This window comes from Pezoporus wallicus, unplaced genomic scaffold (genome assembly GCF_028554395.1).
Source record: "Pezoporus wallicus isolate ANWC-B61680 ecotype Strahan unplaced genomic scaffold, APGP_CSIRO_Pwel_v1 contig_2025, whole genome shotgun sequence".
Taxonomy (NCBI): domain Eukaryota; kingdom Metazoa; phylum Chordata; class Aves; order Psittaciformes; family Psittacidae; genus Pezoporus; species Pezoporus wallicus.
Genome location: NW_026640253.1, coordinates 1451083 through 1473012, shown reverse-complemented (window position 1 = coordinate 1473012; position 21930 = coordinate 1451083). Strand labels below are relative to the sequence as shown.

Here is a 21930-nt window from a genome sequence, read left to right as displayed (position 1 = left end):
GTTCTATAATTGGCTGTTGTTTATAATTTTGCATACCAGTCACAAAACATTTATGAGGCTCCCAAATCATGTTTTTGAATTTTGCTAGCTACAAATGTATCATATATTTTAGTATGACAACTTAGATTTCCAGGTAATCATATAAGTCTAATAGCTGTGAATTACTCATCAGTGGTGTCCCAGTGAGTGGTAATGTTTTAGAATACAGTTTGACCATGATTTTTAATATTGCTAGCCTAGTCCTGTTGGTGGCTAGAGAAAGTAATAGTGATGTCAGTTTATGTCATATTTAATCTAAACCTCTTGTTGAAAATTTTCAGGCCTCCAGTTAGGTCATTATGAATAACACAAGCTTTGAATACAACTTTGTATGCTAGGTCATCTATGAAAGTACACCTAGGTACCCCTAATCTTAAAAAAAGTTTCACACACTGAGCAGGGACAACTTAAGTTTTAAAAAGTCATTATTTAGTCTCCTTTTATATTTGTCTTATAATTGCACATAGCTAAATTTAAAGAATTTCAAGACTTGTCTTATAATTCATAATTAAAAAAAAAACCAAAAAGTAGCTTCAGCTTCTGATCAATGAGCTAGCACCACAAGAGCTCCAAAAAGAAAAGAAAAACATTACTCTGACCTTGTCAAACTCAGATTGCTGCCATATGCTATAGAAAAAATATAGGGAGTAGAGACAAATCATTGCTAAATACTATTACAAAGACACTCTATAAAAAACAGAAATGTACTGATATTTCTTATAATGAATTACTTGAACCTTAAAGGACATGTCAAAACTATGGGAATGAGGAGCACTTTGCAGATCTGGTCTATCTCGGCTGCCTGTTGGGATAAGACAGACGTGTATTATGTCTCTGCACACTTTAGTTTCCTATGGGAATGCAGGTGTGCAGGTAGGCAGGGAGTGGAACTGCACTTCTATAATGCCCTTGATGTAGATCAGCTGGGAGATCAGGATGCAGCCCAAACTGCACCTCCTCCCAGTTTATGGCCAGCAGCGGGACTAAATTTGGAGTCCTTCAGTAATCTTTATTTTCTACATGACTATGTTATTTGTGTAAAAGCACACAACAAAACACATAAATAATGTTTAAAGATGTCTATAGCAACCTGTACTCAAATGGACTATAAAATAAAAATGAAAAAAAAAAGATTAAAGTAACAATGACAAAACAGGAAACACACTAGGTCTTTGAAGAATACGACTGTGGCTATTAGGAACCTTTGACATTCAGTTGAGACTGTGATCTTTGCAACACACTAAATGCAACGAGGCTCTCTAAGAGGAGGACACAGAAGAGCAACAAAGCTGGTGAAGGGTTTAGAGAATCCGTCCTATGGGGAGTGGCTGAAGGAACAAGGGTTGTGTAGTCTGGAGAAAAGGAAGCTCAGAGGAGACCTTATCATGTTCTACAACTACCTGAAAGAAGGTTGTAGTAAGGTGGGGGTCAGTCTCTTCTACCAAGTACACATGAAAGGACAAAAGGAAATGGCCTTCAAGTTGCTTCAGGAGAGGTTTAGATTGGATATTAGGAAAAATTCTTCACTGAAAGGGTTATTGAGCACTGGAACAGGCTGCCCAGGAAAGTTTTTGAGTCACCCTCCCTTGAGGTTTTTAAAAGATGGATAGATGTGGAACTTAGGCTTTAGGGTGGACTTGATAGTGTTAGGTTAGGTTGGACTTGATGATCTTAAGGGTCTTTTCCAACCTAAACGATTCTGTGTTTCTACAGAATAAGTTGACAAGTTTCTTAATAAGCCAGTGCTGAAAGAGACATGTATGGAAGCACAAAATAATAGCAACACATATAAAAAACTTTGTGACATGCCAAACCTAGAAAGATCTGCGATAGCTTCATGACAGTTATAAGCATTAATATTCTTGAAGATTAACAGAGTCTGTAGGTAGCACACAGTTTAAGTGCTGATATTTCAGCAGCACTGTTTTCACTGGACTTCTACTCTAAATAATGCCATGATAGAAGTGTTATCTCTTAGTTAGCTTGCCAAAGATAAGGGGCAAAACTTGAGTGATACTCTGAATGTCTTTTCTGCTTTTTATCTAGCCAATATCTAAATTCACCTTGTCTACAACTAGAAGGACAAATAAGCAGCTTGGTTTTGAACTCCCACCAACATTTTTTTTTTTTTTTCAGATCAGCAGAGGTATTCATCCAGCACCTCTTTTCCAAAGACATCTCTTGGCTGCTAAACAAAGTCTGGAAATCTGAATCCATTCATGAACTCAGATTTCCCATGTGGCAACACACCATACCTCAAACTGCCCTTACCAGCTCTAGAAAGACATGTGCACTGTCCTTAAAATGGCACACATCACTGTAGCTTGGGTTACATATGTCAAAGCTTCTTTCTGCACTATCCAGTAACATGGGGAATGTCAGTACTACAAAGTGTATCAAGATACTAAATTAAGAACACTAGAAAGGATGAATTGAAGGAAATGAACTAAACTAAGAAATTCATCAGGGACTTGATGTCAAATGAATCAGTAACTGTGTATATGTAAGTATTCTATTGCAACTTTTCATCCCAACTGGGGAAACAAATATCCTTCAACACATTGAAATATGAGAAGTTGGCACAGGATGGAAATTCCTTTACAAAGTAGTTTATAAATAACTGTTTAGTCAACAAGTAATTTGGAAAGTCCATGTGTCTCCAAGTCCTTTTTTCTAGGAAAAAAAAAAAGTCATTGCAAAACACCTGTCTGAAAGTTATTTTTTTACCTACATTCGGTTCATTGTTTTTCTGTTTAAGACAATACTGGAGTGCCCAATACAATACACACACATACACATACACATACAATAAGGGAATCTGAAATTTATTGGTTTTATAAAGGACTATTGGCAAAATAGATATGGAAAATCAGAAATGCCTTATTAAGGTGCTAGCTTCCTTCTGAGTATTATTTGTAACAAATGGCTGATGAGCTTCAGTCATCATCTTACTGTTATGAAGACCTGAAATTTTGACTATGTCAAAATAATTTTAAAAAAATGGGCAAAAAAACATGTCAGCCTGTGCTTCTGTCAGTTCTATGTCATAAGCTAATCATGATATTAAGCCAATAAGTAGAAATAGTTTGCTGAATTGAATTTGAGAGTTAACTATTCTGTATGGATGAGTCAATACAGGACCTGTATTGGATCTTGGATCTGAACTTGCAGCTTCTCCACTGTATACAAGTCCTTGCCCAAATTACTTTTATATTCAGCTTTTTTGTTTGCCTAGAGACTGATTAAAGATAATATATGTATGTTGGTTGGCAAGCAAGGAGAATCAGGGCTCTAAGATGTTTTATCACAAGTATATCATGTACTATCTCTACAGTAAGGAAAACATAACATTTACATGGACTGCTGTTGTCAGACATCAAAATGAAGGGACAATTTGTGAGACATTACCTGGACTGTTTAATTCTGGGTCACAGAGAGAATAGAAAATGTGCTCATAAGAATATTTCTCTATACAGAAAATAATAATGCCTTTTAATCAGAAAAATTCTGTTGGTATTTCAAGAATAATTTGAAAATAATCCTGTTTGTCAACAATCACAAGTTTATTGGTCCTATTCTATTGATCCAATGGAAAAATTTAGAGATGTTTTAACCTTTTCTCAAGAACAGTGGCACAGCTAGAACTTACAGAAGCTGTAAGGTTTAAAAAGAGCAGGATGATTCTCAAACAGAAGTAAATTGAGGGGGCAAAATGCTGCATAATATTCTGTCTAAATAGTATATTAATCTTACTACCCTAACTAGTAGGGTTCCTATTTATTTTCATGTTCACTTTTAATGTATCATAGGGTAGAGAGGATATCAGTGGCACTCACTTCCAGACTGTGCATGGTAACCTTGCTAGAGACTAAACTCAGTCTTGATAAACATCGATTTCCACCTTTGGCTTGAAACTGTACGCCTGATATATAGATCTCTCACTAAAATGACTGAAAATTCACTGAAGGCTTATATAATGAAAAAGACATTTTCATATAGAAAATGTGAAATATTTTTCCATTATCATTTGACAGCTGCCTGTCAATAAAATTGTGCTTGCTATATCTTGAATAGTTTGTGAGTGCATTGACGGGCAGACTTCTGAAAGAGCTCTAACTTTCTTCAAAGCTGTTAAAGCCTTAAAAACTGGTGAAAAAATGGATATGTATATATTGTCTTACTAAGAGAATTTTCTCCATGTTTCCTACACTTTCATTAATAGTATAATCACTTAAATAACAATTGCTGGGGGAAATTTACTTGTGTTGCAGAAGCGTTTAGGGGACTATACAGTCCTTTTCATAGAATCATAGAACAGTTAGGGTTGGAAAGGACCTTAAGATCATCTAGTTCCAACCCCCCGTGCCATAGGCAAGGACACCTCGCACTAAACCATGTCAACCAAGACTCCATCCAACCTGGCCTTGAACACTGCCAGGGATGGAGCATTCACAACTTCCATGGGCAAACCATTCCAGTGCCTCACCACCCTCACAGTAAAGAACATCTTCCTTATATCTAACCTAAACTGCCCCTGTTTAAGTTTGAACCCATTACCCCTTTTCCTATCAATACAGTCCCTAATGAAGAGTCCCTCCCCAGGATCCTTGTAGGCCCCATGTATCTGCCCTTTACTGTGGACTTCTTACAGTCTCACAAAAACACACAGAAATCATTCAAGTGTTACCCTGTGATGTAAGCTAGACAGGACTTACGACACTGGCAGCATATCAGCCACACCATTCTGCGATGCAGTGTTCAAAAACCCCCAGTCAAAATTGTAACTCACCTTCTGCATCTTCTGGCCTTGTAAGATCAATGACACCAGCGCCCAGTTTTCCGTCTTCATTTGGTTTCCCTGTTATCTGTGGGCCTAAATTTTCAAATCTTGTTCTTTCCTGGAAAAGAACAGAAGCAGTCTTAATGCTTCATATAGGATAATTATTCTATGCCTGTGCATATGTGTATCCACTGATACATGCCTTATTTTTAAAATCTGAACAAATAATGAATGCATTTAATTAGAATTTCAACTCAGGGAAAATTTTTACAGATTCTGAATGTTTGCATTTATGAAAATCAGTTTTAAATGTGAAACATATACAGAAACTTTGAGATTATTTTGATCTGCATTGCCATAATGCATAAGCAATTGTACATGCAAATACAAAACACTCTTGGCAGCCAACAGTGCTGATCGACGCTGCTCACTTTGCCTTTCCACTTGCTTTCTAAGTTAAACTGGAAAAGACAATCAACATTTGGAGACATGAAAATTCAGAAGTCGAAAGAAGTTTGTATTAAAATATACTGCTAATTTACTGGAAAAAGCACTTTTCCCCTGATATGAGATTCAAGTTTGTATTCATACCTCTGAAAAAACACAAGTCTGAATTTTATACCAGAGATTTTCTAAGACAAGTGTTTGAAAGAAGGAATAATAGATGACAGAACTGATATTATTATTTTGTCTAGGAATTTAAATTGTACCTCAGTGAAAAGAGAACCTGAGGGGATTAAAAAAAAAAAAAAAAAAGAAAGAAAAAAAAAGCGGGGAGAGGTGGACGAATGAACAGTCCTATTAAGAAAGAAAGCTTTTGAGAGCTGGAGACCTCAGTAAGAAACCTGGAACTAGAAGGTGAAAACTGAAAGGTATTTTATGTGTTAGCCCAGTCAACTATTGGACAAGGGAATATAAATGCCACTGTAATATTGTCTCACAATAGTAGTCTCTGTAGTACTGTGTATCAGTAGCAAAGTGTTCAATGGTTATCATTAATTTAGTGTTCTCATTTGAAGGAACATAGCATGCTTTCCCTCTTGCCTTGTTGTTACCTCTTCAGACTAAACTTGGCATTATGTTATACTTGTGAAAGAATGAAACCTTGTTGTTCATTACTATGAAACAATATTAAATGTCATGTCAGCTTGAATTTGCAGACATGAAATACCAGCTTTCAGCTCTATGAACAGTTTCTCCATGTTATACTTAATGCATTATGCAGAAGTAGAGTGCTGACTGCTGTTCAGTCTATTGTTCAATGACCTAGTTTTGTGCTGTGCATACTAGACATAAGAAGAAAACACTAGGAATTTCTTTCCTGCAAGATGGCTAGAAACTTGGAAATATTCTTAAGGAATAAAACCCCCCATACTTGATGGCTTTGACTCCACCTCTGTTCCACCTCCAAATACTACTTCTTTCCAGTGTGATTACTGCCCTATTATCATTATCTTTCAGTAATAAAACTCTACCAGGCCAACAACTGAGGAATTCTTTCGATTCCTCAACCTTTTGATTCCATCAGCCATGGATTTTTTTTAAATTATTCTCTGTTTAATTTGTAGAGGAAGACTAGAAAATCTGACACTGGATTTGCCACAACATGCAGCTGAGGCATTTCAGTTGCTAATTGCATTTCTAAAAATTCCTCAGACCTTTCCAGTTGTTGAACAAAATAACTCTGCATTTTATATTTGATTAAGTTCTTATTTTCTTCTATAAAATCTGCGATTGGTGACGGAGCTTACATATAGAAGGGACTCGTAAGAAAAGAGTTACAAAAGTAATATGACTGCAGAAAGGCACTGCAATACTAGAGACACAATATTTTACTGAAAGATGTTGTGCGATGTAACAATACACCTGAATCATCAGGATGGGATCTGTTATACTGCTAGACAGAATAAAAAGTAAGTTTGTCGAGAATTCTGCGTTCCATCACAAAGGGCTGATTTGCAGTAGAGATAAAAACAAAGAACAGTACTAAAAAAAACAGCTTTTGGCACATATAGTGTCTCTTCCAAAATATTTGTGCTGAAAGCTTTAAGTATGTTAATACAGTACCTGCAGTATTCTTGGAAAAACAGCTTTTAAATGTGTTTCAGAAGAAGGAGAAATACCTTTCTACTACAAAAATCAACAGACCTTGCTACATATCAATCTGCAAATTTGGAATATATCTGTAGTCATTCATTCTCTTTGATTTTACCAAAACATATTCTGCTAAAAAAAAAAAAAGGTGAAAGAAAAAAAAAGAAAGTTTCTGGAAGAATATCAATATTTTGATATGGAAGAAGGGAAAATTACATTATAAGGTTCAAGAACAGTAAAATGATAGCACTTACACTATAAAAAATACCTGCTCTTGTCAAACAAAGATGATGTACTTAGCGTTATTTAGTAACCTCTTCCTTCTAATTCATAAAAAGCAGTAACAAAGCTAGCTGTATTTAAGTCTTTGAATTGCCTTTTGAAGTCATTCCTTTGCTTGCTTTTTTACTGCAAATAATCTTCATAGTCATCTTAAAAAAAAAAAAAATATTTCCAATGGGTTTAGAGTAATTCAGAGAACTGTAAAAAATAAAAAATATTTCCCAATACTAATGATCTTTTTATCTAGTAGATGCCTTTACAATTCCATGAAATACAACAAATTTATATGAAATTTATTATTAGAGAGGAAACGTGTCCCACTAGGCTCCAGTCCTTTCTTTATGGGATTTGTCTTTGTGCCCATCTTGCATTCATCCTGAAGAGAATAGTTACTTGCACTAGAAATCCTTTATAGGTATACCTTTTTAATAATATGAGCAAGGACTGAGAGGAAAATTGACTCTGTACATAAAATTTCTATATGAACAAAAAAAGATCTACCTTCATTAAAAGTAAATGGCTATACATGTCTGCAATAACAACTGTATTCCCTACACGTGTATTATATTTGCACACATGTACATCGACTGTTGGATATATACTACCTCCCTAATCTACATTACCAGAAAATTTCAGTGAGTTTGTAATAAAGTGCAGGTATTTTCTTTTTTTTTTTTTATAGTGAAAGAGCATTTTAGACTTCTGTTTTGAAATGATTTTTATTTTTTTTTGTGCTGGCTACGGAGCTTATACTGTATATTCACATTAAGTTTTCCCATTTAAATGTCAGAAAAAAGGTTTAGGACATGACACTGACAACCCTTTCTCACGACTAGATCAACACAGTCAATGGGAGTTTGTGCTAGAAAACTGAAAGCTCTTTCCAGCATGATTCAGATCCTTTGTACTTTTCATATGTTGAACACACAGTAAAAGTAATCACTTCTTTAAAATGAGAAAAAGAAGAGCAAAAAGATTCTTCTTAGCAGCCAAATCTCAATTTTCCATTCTGTGATATGATTAGGCACTTATTTATGCATTGTCAGTCACAAACACGCAGAAAACGTAAAAGTTATTGAAAAAATTAAAGTCTGCTCAACCGTCTTGCAGGACTGTTGGTTCTCTAAGTGCTTTGAAATTATGATGTATGAGGTAGATGTTGCATATTAAATAAAGATATTTAAATTATAAAGCCCCCGTTAGTGAGAGCTGATGAATGTTAAACGTTATGAGCCACAAGGCTGTGGCATCCATCATATTCACATATTATCACAGTCAGTGATGGAGCAGACCCAGTGATGACAGATAGACTGCTAGATAGTTATCCCTTATTTTCCAGAGTCGCCAAGCAAGCCTTTCAACCCCTTTGGCATTATTTTTAGCTTTGCATTAAATTAGCAACTTTCCCGTCACGTTCTGGCAGAAAGTATCAATTCTTTCTTCACATGTGGAAGGTAAAAGAATGATTTAGTGAAGCAACGAGTAAAGGAAAAGGAAGCAGTAGCCTCTACTTCTGAAAAGGCTTCAAACTTTAAATGACTAGAAACAAATATAAAATTGTGATCTTGTGAAAGAACAGCAATGAAACAGTAAGCACACAATAATGGCTTTTCTCTACACTTAGATGAAAGCTGAATTTTTGATGTGCACAGTATATTTTCATAAAATTTTATATACTATGTTTTATACACTTATTGGCTATTCCATTATAATGTGTGTGCTAACAGTAAAATTGCTCTTAAATTTATGTGTGTTATTTATATGTTCCCACATAACAATGCTTTTTGTTGTAAAAAATATTCTGTTTATTAATGTAACTTTACAACCACTGCATCCAAGATCCGTGGTAAATTAATGACATTTTTATTATTTTATAGTGTCATTAAATTTTTACTGATCACTCCATCAAACAGAAGCAATAAAGGCCATAATGCAAACTGGGACACTTAGATCAGGGGAGCAGGAAGGCATTCCATATAGTCAGAAGTAAACGGCTTGCTATAAATGATATTTATACCATCTTTAAGGGTGTGAGAATACTTGGACAAGTTTGGCAAAACTGTTTCTGAAGTAATGTGGATTGTGTACTTAAATAACAGCTTACTTGCCAGCAAGACAATTCTTTTTCAAACCATATGCGAGAAGATGACTGATCGCATCCATCTCTTGAAAAATAATATACGAAATGTAATAATACACTGGGCACCCCTCCCTTCTGGATTACCAAGACTGATCCGACTATACCCATGCCTCAAATTATTTCAACATGCTTTCTTTTTCCACATCTGAAATGTATGCTTAGTCTGAAATGGAAAATGTCATGAATGCTGAACGTTGTGTGAAAGACTGAAAATATATATATTTTTTGCAAACAAATACTTTTTATTTAAGTAGACGTGTTTGGATAATGATGTAATACCCTTTATTTCAGTAGTCTAGCATGGAAGCAGTTACCAACATCAATTTAAAGAGGCAGTTTCTAGAAACTGAATTAATACGGGTCATTCACAGAAGCCACAGAACATATTACAGAAGGGATATTATTTCTTCTGAGGACAGTTCTTTAGTTAGAATGACTACAAATAATTACTGCATGTTGTCTGCACATATAAATGTATTTCAATTGAATTATTCAATACTAAATGTTCTAGTAGTTTATTTGCTAATCATAATCTATTCTCTTCATGTACCATGGACAGTAAACAACAGGAAAACAACTTAGTATATTCAAAACATAAAAAGGACATTTTCAGTAGAACATAGAAAATTATTCCCAGTTTGAACCAGGAGGAATCACAAAACCTTTTTTTTTTTTTCCTTGGAAAGTCAAGATGCAAACATCCCAAGCTTTTCACTTCTCACTACTTTTAAATGGCTAGGACTGAAAAGTTAAATTACCCTCCACTTAGAATCTTTTGCAACATCTTGGCACACAAGGGATAATTACAAGTTGACTTTCAGCCTTATCTCTGGATATTTTAGTTATTACGGGTGGGAAGTTTAAACATTAAGCTTATTACAGCAATGTCAATCATCCTACTGCTGTGCGGGCATGCAACTGCTGGAATTCTTTGGATGGTAAAGTAGATAAACACAATAGTGGCGTTATTGTTACAATTAAAATGAAGGCCTTTGGTTTTACAGAACTGTGGTGAATATCTAGAACTTGTTTTCAACATCACAGCAGCAGGAGTTGCTCCAAGAAACTGGAGAAATGAAATTAGCAAAGTAGGCAAACTTATTGTAGGAATGCCAATATTGCAAGATACTACAAGATACAAAGTGTATCTTTTCCAACCACTGATTTACAGGTTGCACAAATGAAGGAAATGATGAATTCTATGAATGCTGACACAACCTGACCTTACTTTATTTTTTATTTAAGTGAAATACCTGAATTTAATGATCTCAGGAACCAAAAAGGGACAGTGAATTTTCACCCTATATACTGCTGGGTTCAGTTTTTGAAGGCCCTTATGTTGTAAATAAACTGTTCTAGTACTATCTTAGTATGTATGCTGAACATACAGCATGGACTAGTATCCCTGCCACAGACTACACGTTTGTGTTACATTACAGTGGCACAAAGCAAAGAACTTGCTTGAAAAGATGTGGGGAGAGAGAAGCCGTTAGGTCCCCTTTTAAATATATTCATCTTTAAGCATAACTGGAAAGTAAGAGGTTAAAAGCAGATAACAGGGAATTTACTCTAAAATTTTTGCCTGATTGGCAAGCCTCAGCTGGCTTCCACGTGACAATGGAACATATGCAAGACCATCATAAGCAGAAAATACTCCCAAGTGGCTCAGTAATAGAATGACATAGTGATTGTCATGATATGGGACTTTCTTCTTTTCAGTCAAAATTGAGAATTGCAATTTCATCAAAATTTAAAGTGTCTAGAAAAAGGTTTGAAAGTGGAGTGTGTAAAGGCAAAAATTTCATCAAATAAATAACTGTAAACCCAGACAGCCTAATTGTAAACACTCTTTTTAGCTAATTATTTTAGAAGTCTGATTTTAAGGATTAAAATTCTTAGAATCTCTGTTTAGTGTGAGCAGTATCCATCTTAATCTCTGAACTCAAATAAGAAGGATTTAGATGAATTCCCTGATTATTTGGAACATTCAGCACGTACTAAAAAGCTAATATACTTCAGCGAATTGAAACTTGACTTTGAAAATAAGTATATGATTTAAAAAAAAATTAAAAGCTAAAAAGGAACGGATAGCAAATGTTTCAACCTAAGTAGGATACATACCAGTAACTATTGCCACACTTACAGGGACTCCTAAACTATGGATCTGCCCCGGTTAGATTACTTTCAACAGGATTACTGCACTTACTGAGCCCCCTTAACCAAATGCTTTATGTCTTTGTTCATATGGTTTTAATATGGTTTTAACCAATTGCAAGGTTATTTATAAGTTTGCAACTCCCCAGTAGTTAGAGTTATGAAGCGTTCAGACTTAAGCATATCCAGTTGTGTGGTAACCCAACTACTGCTTTCATGCGGTTTCCAACTTTTTATTCATGCACAAAGGCATGATGCATGGCAGTATCTGAGAATTTTCTTATTAACTCTTTGTTTCAGCAGCAAATTCATCCAGCAATCTACAGTAAAATTACACATCAGTTAAAAGGTAAAGATTAAAGAAAATTAAAAGAATCATATGGTGATTGAAATTCCACTGTGTGTGGAATGCCACCTTAGACTGATGAGATGTCATCAGTCCTGGAAAAACAAAGGGATAATCAATTAAATTAACAGCTGGTAAATGAAAAGCAAACAAAAGGAGTTACTACTTTACACTGTGCATAATATGGCTGTAGAATTCACTAGAGGTCAGAAAGAGTCCAAAGCTTGGGCTGTCACTTGTTTTTAAAAGAGCTGGATAATTTTATGACTGTTAACAACATCTGTAGTTACACATGCTAAGATAATCAAATCTCATGTTCCAGAGTGTAAGCTGTTCAACTATTGGGGTCAAAGAGAAATTCCGTTGTTCTCTTTGTTGCTCCCTTCCCTCCTGACCAACATCCACAGATGATTAAATGGGAGTCTTCTAGGAAGAGAAGTAAATTTTCTTTTACAACACTAGGTATTGCTCACTAGATTTAAGGGAGAACTGGTAAATGGTATAGATCAAATGTATTTACAACCATTTACCTTTAAATACAACCATTTAAAAATGCATTTTCTTTTAACTAAATACACACATGTGCATTTTTGTGAGAGACAAAAATAAACATGAGTTACAATTTACATACACTTCAACTAGGTAATAGCCAAACTGTTTGTTGGTTTGGCTTGGTTTGTTTTTCTGTACTGTAAACTGACTAATGGAAGAAATTCAATAGCTACTCCTGGACCTTCAGAATGGTCATTCAAATTTCTAACATATGAGTTACAAGAATAAAAGCATTGAGACATTGCAAACAAATGTTTTTTTTTCCTAGCAGACTAAATACTACGGAGGAGCAATAATATACATTTTGCTATATTTCCATTTAATTCAGCAGCCAGTTGGACCTTGTTAGTTACAGCCTCATTTTCACTAAGTAAAAATGTCTCCATTTAAAAATGGAGACATTGAAATGCAATAAAAATGTACAAAAATACTTCTACCAAATTCATACAATGCCATTATTCTGTACGTATATCTGCATGCTACCCCGAACTTTCCTGTTTGAGACTAAATTTCATTAAGAGTACTGTCATGCATTAGGATCAGAACAGAATTTAGAAGATCAGAGATCTGGTTACTAGCCTCCAATCTGTGAATCTCCTTTTCTCTTAATCATCTAGTAATATATTCCAGGCTGAAAACACATCTTTAGCAAGAAGCCACAGCAGTATAACAACCAGCAAAACTATTCTAGGTTCAGCACAACAATTTTTTTTTTGGAATGGAAAAAAAAAGGCAGAAAAGAAGTCACCAATTTCAGTTTTAGTGCGGTGTTCTGCAAACCTCAACAGCACAAAGCAAATTCAGCTGCCCTCCACAGAAAGTTGGGAAAAGAGAAAACTTACTTAAAAAAATCCCGAACACACACAAAGATGTGCACACATGCCACTGGTCAAACGTCTTGAGAAGCAATATTATGTTCTTATATAAACAATATGGAAAATGTAAGTGCATGCAAACAGACATATACACGTTTAATTTAAAACCTATAAAACCAAAGGGAAAAACAGATGACATTCTCATAGACACTGCTATCATTTCAACTCTGATTTATGATAGGCACATGGCAGATTTTGCGACATGATCAAACAATACTGGAAAAAGCTGTGGTAAAAATGAACTACATGAAGCAATAATCAACAAATAGTAATAAATGCACTTTTCTTACTCTACATGTGGGTAGTAGCTATAAGGGTTTAAAAGCAAATATTTCAAATATTCTATTTGCAAGTAGTTTTGCAATTAAAGAGCTAAACATCAGGGAAAATAAGTGCATTTTATTATAGCACTTTTTTAACATGAATAGTGCTGTGTACTGTAAGTATAGATTCCAGTAGCTCCATTAGGGTAAATCCTCCAGGGCTTTGGAAGTACAGACATCTAACCCAGATACTCTAAATGAGTCACTGAAGGTACCTACCCCTTTTTTTTTATCTCTATAAGCAATGCAGGCCTCTAGACAGGGCTGTTCCATCCCACTTTCAGGAAGACACCTGAAGTAGTTTAAATTGGTGATGCAAAAGAGACTTGGGTGCAAATGTTCATATTCATATTTAGAATTAGAAATGCAATCAAGGCTGTTAACAAAATCCCACCAAATGCTACTGTTTTCAAGTATATGCCTTGCCTTGTGCTGGATGTAAATATATAATTGCATACCATGCATATAAAGATTAAGTAGGCTTTTTCTGTATTTACCAAGCTGATTTTCTTTTTTGGTAGCATTTTAAGTATACTTTTCATGGTTGCGTTTTATGATTGCTGTTATATATTGCTCTGTTTATGCTCAGGCCTTTTTTGTTATATTCAGAGAGAAAAGAAACATATCACTAAGGATTAAGGATGGGTGACAATGGAACAATGATAATAACATCATTATGCAGTGTTTTGCCACTTGTATCCCCATCACTGCCATGTTTTTCTCTGATTATTTCAGCCTCAGGAAAATGTGCTGCTTACTATTTATGTCAGAAAGGCAAGATTACTGTTTCCATGATTACAATATCAGGTACGATGTGCATACTGCCTGTGATAATATGGATGTACCACTCAACTAGTTCCTGTCTTTAATCTTCTTTCAACAGTAAAAAAACAACCCACAAAAAAACCCAAACAAAACCAGTAAATTGCAGATTCTTGCAGCCTCGTGTAGGTCTAAATCTTGTAAGATGCTGACTACTTTCACTCCAGTCTAACAGAGGCCTCAAGGACATAGACAGTCATTACTTAACTCCAGGGGAATATTTATGCACTTAATATTAAGAATGGACTAATGCCCTTCACTGAATGAGGGCCAAATTATGTAGTTCTCATATATTTACACTGAATCAGAGAATAAAAAATAAACAAAAAACTTCTTTCCAGGCTGAAAAAGATGCTTTCTCCTTCTTATTGATTACTCCTTTTTCCCTTTGAGGCAGGCAGGTTGAAGGCCTTCTGGTTTGAAGAAGAATTATTCTTGTTTAGGAATAAACCAATACAAAGTCAGGAACATCGTCCCTTGCATTGTTAATGCAAGGACAAAACCTTGCATTAACAATGTCCTAGCTGGAGGCAAAGAAACAACTCCCTAAAAGTGAAATTGCTATGTTATTCATTTTTCTAATGCAATAAGAGCTAAATTGCTTATACTTTATGTTTTTAAAATTTGTACTCAAGGACAAAGCAGCCCAAATTGGATTCATGAACACTATAAATTCATCAAAACATACAAACAAAAAGCAATAGGATAAGGGTTCAATTTGCTCCAACATGCAAACACAGGCAAATAGGTACTTCCTGGAAACTGGGAGAGATTTACATCTCTTGGAAGGAGTAAGTCTTCATGCAGGAAATCTGAATCAAAATAATGCAAGAAAGGGAGTACTTTAAAAGGTAACTGAAGGCTATGCATTTTTTCATGCAGAAGCTGGGAACCCTTACACCTCAAACCATCTTAAATGCAAAATGAATTCCTATGGGCTGAAAAAATTATGTGGTTTTACTGCTGCAATATACAAAGACAAAACTGCTAGTCATCTATAGCTAATGCTACTGGCAAAAATCCATTCTCTAGCTTTCCATTTAAAGTGGAATGATTTTATAAACGTTGTTTTGTTTTTATCATGAAAAGCTTGCTTCAAGTTTCCCACATAAGATATCCATTAAAGTACTTTTCAGCTCAATGCAACAATGACAGTTTAGAAAATGCTTTTATACCTTAACAACCAATCTTGAATGGGAGTTTCAAAAGTAGAGGTTTCACTCACAGAGCATATTAGGCACTTATGTCCCACTTAAGACCTATTTTTGACCTCATCTTCAGCATAAGCATAGACTGGGCCCTACTACCTTTCTCTGCATTTAAAAAGAAGGTTTTCTCTCTGTTTTGCTATCCTTTTTCATCTGCTCTAGATGACATATATGGTAAAAGTTCATGTGATTCACTGAAGGAACATTCCAGCACCTCATTCCAGTGGAAGATTTTTGTTGCTCTGTGGACAAACAGAATCCACGAATAAGAGGGAATTTTCTGTCTCATACCTTCCTCACTCCTTTGTGTACTCCTCTGCTTTATAACCATGATCATATTTTCTAGCTATGTCATACAGAAAAGAGAATAATAATGTCTTGGGAAAGCAATTGGTATTTTTGAGCTTTTTACTATTATATATGTAGGCAATTGTAATACCTACCACATAGTAGTACCCAAATAATTTCAAAAAGGAGGTTGGTAACTATATCTTCAGGCACAGAGAGGGGAAATTATTATCTTCTGGTTACCCAGAAAGTCGATGATTAAGCTGAGAACTGAACCCAGGATTTCTGAATATTAAGCCAGTCCACTGGCTGTTATGCCACACTGCCATAAATCTGTTTGATGGATTTTTCAGTCATGGAACATTAAAGCTCTTGTCTGATTAATATGTTTAAAGAAAACAGTACAAACAAAAGTAAATGTAACACTTAAATTATCTGAGATGCACTGCTTTGATGTCACACTTGGATAAAGGATTTCCTACTGGAGACCTATGTACACTTATATATACTGAAAAGTATTTTAGGCAGTACCAGTAGCTGGCATAATGATATCTATTTCTGTCTGAAAAGGGAACATAATCAGTTTTAGTTGGCTAAGTACAATCTGAGCCAACTTTTATATTATGACCAAAAGCTTGGCACTGCAGTAGCAGTGGCAAGTAGCAGAAAATTGCTTACAGTGTTATTTGCCAGATTACTTGAACAATTTGCATTGGGTTTTCAAGAGAGTTTGAAGTATGAAGAACTTAAGATCTGGGACTTGGGACTATGGATTTTTGTTCCTAGTTGCAACAAGATACACAGGAGAGAGTTATGATACAGTATGACTGACTAGGTGAAGCATTTTTTAATATAAGCCACCTGAAACATTTAGGAACAGTTTGGTTTGAACTGTTAAGATATATTTTTTTTAATTGAAGATTTGGAGAGCCAATTGATTTAGATTAAATGCTCAACCGTTCACATCTACTTGTTTAAGTTTCATGTTGACATTGTACTAAATATGGCCATACAGTTTGTATTCCAGATAAACTGATCTGACTACAAGCCTCACTCTTTAGTATCATTTTTACTCCTAGATAAATCAATATTTAATATCTCCTGTAACAGCCCCAGTAGATAATCTTAAACCTTTTCTCCATCCCATTAAGTTACCTTTAAAAATTCTTTATACAAGGCTTCACAGATGACTTCTGAAAAACTACTTTATGAAAAGCAGCCTGAAATTCATTAATTCAGATGGAAAGGGTTTTTTAATCCTGCTTCATTGTGCTGATCTTTAAATCCATCTCTGTTTAGCTAATTCTCTTGCTTAGCTAATTTGTAGAATAAATAAATACTTCTTGTATATCTGCAACACAGATTTAAAACATAAATACCCTTCTACTGCTTGCTATATGGGACAAGATATCTCTAGGGTGTGGATTTTTGCAAAAAACAGGCTGTCCACACCCCTCCCTGACTCCCTTAGAGGGTGGGTACTCTGCATCATCAGGTACTAACCTCCACCTAGCTCCAACCCTGCTGCCACATCAGCTAAAAGAAACAGTGATAAGCAGCAGTATGACAGACCCAGGCATCAAACACATTCCAGCCTCCATTTTGAACGTTAAAATCTGCAGTCTGCTCCCTCTCTCCTCTCCACCCTCCAACCTGGTGGAGCAGCTAAAAAGGAAGGAAAACATCTCTTCTGCCTCCCTCAAATGTCTCCTATGGCTAAGTTCCCGAGTGGGATAAGAGTCTTTGATATTAGAAGAATGCAAACAGCAAGGCTTAGGTTTGCTGCTTCTTAGGGTTTAGAAAGAGAGATGTAAGAAGAATTTCCAATTATTATATATTAGGAGAACTGAAAGGGATGATGCCAAAAGGCAGGAAAGAACTATACAGTCTGGAGCTATCTGGCTGTATTTCCAACATGCAAACTATAGGATCTTTATATTACTATCTTTGCTTTCCCTCACACTCATTTCCTACTCTTACACTCAAAGTGCAGTTTCACTGCATGTAGCAGTAAAGCTCTGTCCCATTCCTCACCTTCCAACCTACTTGTTCCCAACATGAACAGTCCACAATCCTTTAAATCTTCTGATTCAGCTATTTTTGGGGTCAGGTTTAAAATGCAGTGAGTTTTCACTTGCTGGAGTTTATTAATAAAAGGGGAAGGGGGACTTTTGTTTTCAAAGCCATGTTTTGCCACTTGTAAAGCAGAGTTGCTCAAATAGTTAACGTCCTTCAGGGGTAAGTGAGCTGCAGACCAGGCTGCCAAGAACCTCTTTGCACTGGAGAGGCAGCATATAGAACCTAGATAGCGCTTGCTTTTCAAATCTGTTAAAGATCTTCATCTCGAACTGTATCTGCTTTGGTCTGATTTAAAGCACAGCCTAAAAAGGGTCTAATCCTAAATGAGCTCTGTCATCACTAAAAAAATAATAATATTAAAAAAATTAATGTCAATGATTAACTGACAATGCAGTTTTCTCAATTTTCTCTCTATTCCTTTGCTACTCCAAGCAATCAAAAACATGATAAATTGTGTATTTTGTTTATGGAAATGTTCCTTGTTTAGCTTTGTTGTGAACTCAAACCCAAGGCAGATTTGGCAACAATAATGTAGTTGTACAGATAACATATCCACTGTATAGCAAAAATACATGAAATAATACTCACCTTTCACCATGTAAGATGTTAGTGGGAATTCTACTGTAGAAAGTGTGTGCTATTCTATTAATTAATTAATATGTGGCATACAACAGCAATATGAGGATGATGTTTTCATGAGACAATACGAGAGTCCTAGCAAAAGCACAGTGAGGGTAAGTAGCAGGAAGAGCAGCAGCAGGGAGAAAAGGAAAGGAGACCCAAGCTAGCAGATCATTGCAAATACTACAAGACACTTTCCTGCTCTCTCATGATAAAAGAAGGATACAGACTTCCACTACCTAAACCATAGCTTGCACCACATTCGGAGCATTCTTAATACAACAGAAGTGGAATCTCAGAACAGTTTAAGGATGAATAAGTAATGTGGGTGCTGATTCAGAGAGGTGCATGTGCTGAAATTCATCCTTAACATAGCAAATGCCTTATATTAGGAGAACTTCAGTGGGGTCATAAACAGGAAATTGAGTGCTCTTTTTTCCCTTTTAACTGGATTCCTTATGTTCCCATAACGTATATTCTGAGGTAGATATCCATGGCATGGATAAAGGGAAATAACTTGATAAACCAAGGAAGTAGTACACATCATCTCCTTCCCTTATAGGATAATACACACTCACTACAGATTTCCCATACTGCAGTTCATTACTTCTGCCTGTCTTTCTGTGGCAATGAGTATATACTGATAAACTATGGATGTTTTTTGCACTGAATGGTTTGGAAATTCTGTATAGCAGAGCATGCTATTTAGTGCAGCAAACTGATAGGTAACCCAGTGTATATATTGTCAGTCTGTAACTGAATATTAACTCAACATGTCCTTAGCCAAGAACGAGAAGAAATAAACCTTGGGTGAAAGTGTGAGAACAAACTTTGGAGGAAAATATCTTTCTTGTATTTGTAAGTTTTGGGTTATTTCTGAAAGGAAACAAAGATTTAACACACACTTCATCAATGAGACATTTGGCATGATGTAGTATGATCTGTAGTGTGATACTGAAGAATAAAATACAGGAGTTATGCAAAGGTCATGCAGGCAAACCCTTGATAAAGGGGAATCCCTTCTAAGGAAGAGTGCAGCCATAAAACCTAATCTTATTCATGAGTATTTAAAGAGTTTCAGTGGCATGAGGCAAGGAACAGAATTCTGGCAAGGAGCTGGCAGCTGAATGTTTTGGCAGTCTGCTGAACCCTTGACACACCAAGAAGTTTTACAGTGCATGATGTGTTGGTGAATCACTTTGTGTACAGTTCTAATACAAATTCTCCCAGTGATGGCTTCTATTTGTACTGGCATCCAAAATATAGGAGAGCATTCCTGTGCTTTAAAAATGCAAGGGAAGAGGCGTGTAAAAGTAAGATGTGCTGAGCAAGAATTTGTATTAATATAAAGACAGCTCATCTGAATAGGAGCCATATAGTGAAATTGCAGCTTAGCAATCAAACTCAAGGGTGCAAGGAAAATGGCAGTGTGATAAGAATGCATCCGCTGCCTGCTATTTCAAGAAGCCTTTGGCAAGACAACAGTGAAGGCATGAACCTAGCTACTGATCAACATGGGTCTGACATTAAACCACAAGTGTTCATTTCTCTTACTGGCTGTTTAATAAATTGCTTTGGAACGGGTGGAGGTGAAGAGGAGATCTTTCCAAAACCTTGTCTCACTGTTCTCCCTCAGTTAATGAATGTCAGCAAGTGGAAAAGAACAGAAATTTGATATGTTTTTCCAGCCTTTCTTATAGAAGCATTTGCAACATGTTAGAGGCCACAGGCATAAAAGTGAAATACTGGCAAATTAATGTTGTCTGCAGATTTTCAGGGTGTAAGCTGGGCATTTTCAACTAACGATGGGTTAGGCATACTTTAGGTTTTAAAATAGTGTTATAACAGCTTATTATGACTTAAACATGATTTTAGTACGAGTAATCTGATGTTGAATATCATTTATTGCCCTGTTACACATTTCCAATTGAGATAGACCTGTTTATGGAGTTAGTATTATGTGACTAGACATGGACAAGCTATGTGAAGTGAAAAATTTATCCAACAAGTATATTCTTTCTTATCTTTTCAAAGTAACCCTGGGGGATCAGCAATTTCTACACATGTATGAGTAATGTGTCAGTGTTCTAACAATGTAACTTTTGAGTTATGCATGAACTATGCACTTAAATTCTCAATAGTCTGCTGCTTCTGGTTTATGCTGTAGTTGGTCACCTAATACAAATTATATTGTTTTCAATGCCTGACTCAGTGATAAGTATTGCAACATTGCCTTGTATTACCTGAAAATAAAGCAACTGGGAATTCTCTCAGCCAGAAGACCTCTCAGGTAGAAGAAAGCCTTTACTTCTATCTATGAACTCCTGCATCCATTAGCTTAAATGCCACAGAAAAAATGATGAGCCTGCTTCTGGCATACCAATGGTGGGAGAAAGATGGCAGTGCTAAAGTATAGTGCAGCAAGGCCAGCAGGATTCCTAGATTAAATTGCTGCGAGTTCACAGAGTTGCTGTAAGGATCTATAATTACCATTGACACCGTGTCAGGGGCTGAAAGATCTCCTTGATATTGCATATCTCATTTGGTCAGCATGGAGCTTGAAGTGGGTGCTGTATCAAAGCCTGTATTTTTTACAAAGAGGAGGTGAGCAATTTACGCATAAACAGGAAATGCGTAATTGTGCACAAATGTCCATGTACAAATACATGCATAGAAATAAAGATCCGTTTGCATGAATATTTGTGAAAAGAAAACAAAGAAAGGAATAAGCATGGTCAAACTCCATTAATCAGATGTCAAACAAACATTTGCAAATACCATGTCTTTTCATGACATAAAGGAAGACAATTTTACCTGCTAGCATGCTTATTCGTTTGTTTGAAGCAAAACAGTTAAGACAGCACAAAGTAGCATATAACCCACAAACAGGCAGCTGTGTAACTATCCTTCAACAACAGGGAATGTATTTCTGTTTATCCTACCTATTGATACTTGAGAAACAGGAGACATTTTTAATTTTAGAAAGCAATGAATTATCAGAGAAAGTAATCCCAATTTATCCTTACTATACTTCATATACTGCTGTTAAGAGAGTTATATTGGTGCAATGCATTTGGTCTTATGAATATACTTAGAAGAATACACAGAGCTGAGAAATAAATGGTTGTAACTTTTGTGGATGTCTCTGCATGTATCTAAGTGTGCAAATTTGTTCTGTAGTTCTCAGGACAATCGAAGAAGTGATACGATAGGATCATGCAACTGCCATTCTGACCCAGAATTTTTTTTAGTGAATAAGTTCCTGTCCTAGCAAATTTATGTTTGAACAATAATTTTCAATCTATCAGTATTGTTTTGTGGAGGAGC

At 35.6% G+C, this 21930-nt stretch overlaps 1 protein-coding gene across 19 annotated transcripts in view; it reads right to left on the bottom strand.

The window, feature by feature from the left end:
- The window catches only part of SOX6 (SRY-box transcription factor 6), a 371657-nt gene that overhangs the window by 25262 nt on the left and 324465 nt on the right, over positions 1-21930 (bottom strand). For all 19 annotated transcript variants that reach the window (XM_057418199.1, XM_057418198.1, XM_057418194.1 and 16 more), the window contains one exon: positions 4829-4937. In XM_057418199.1, coding sequence (XP_057274182.1) covers positions 4829-4937 — 109 coding nt within the window. The remainder of the gene's footprint in view (positions 1-4828; positions 4938-21930) is intronic.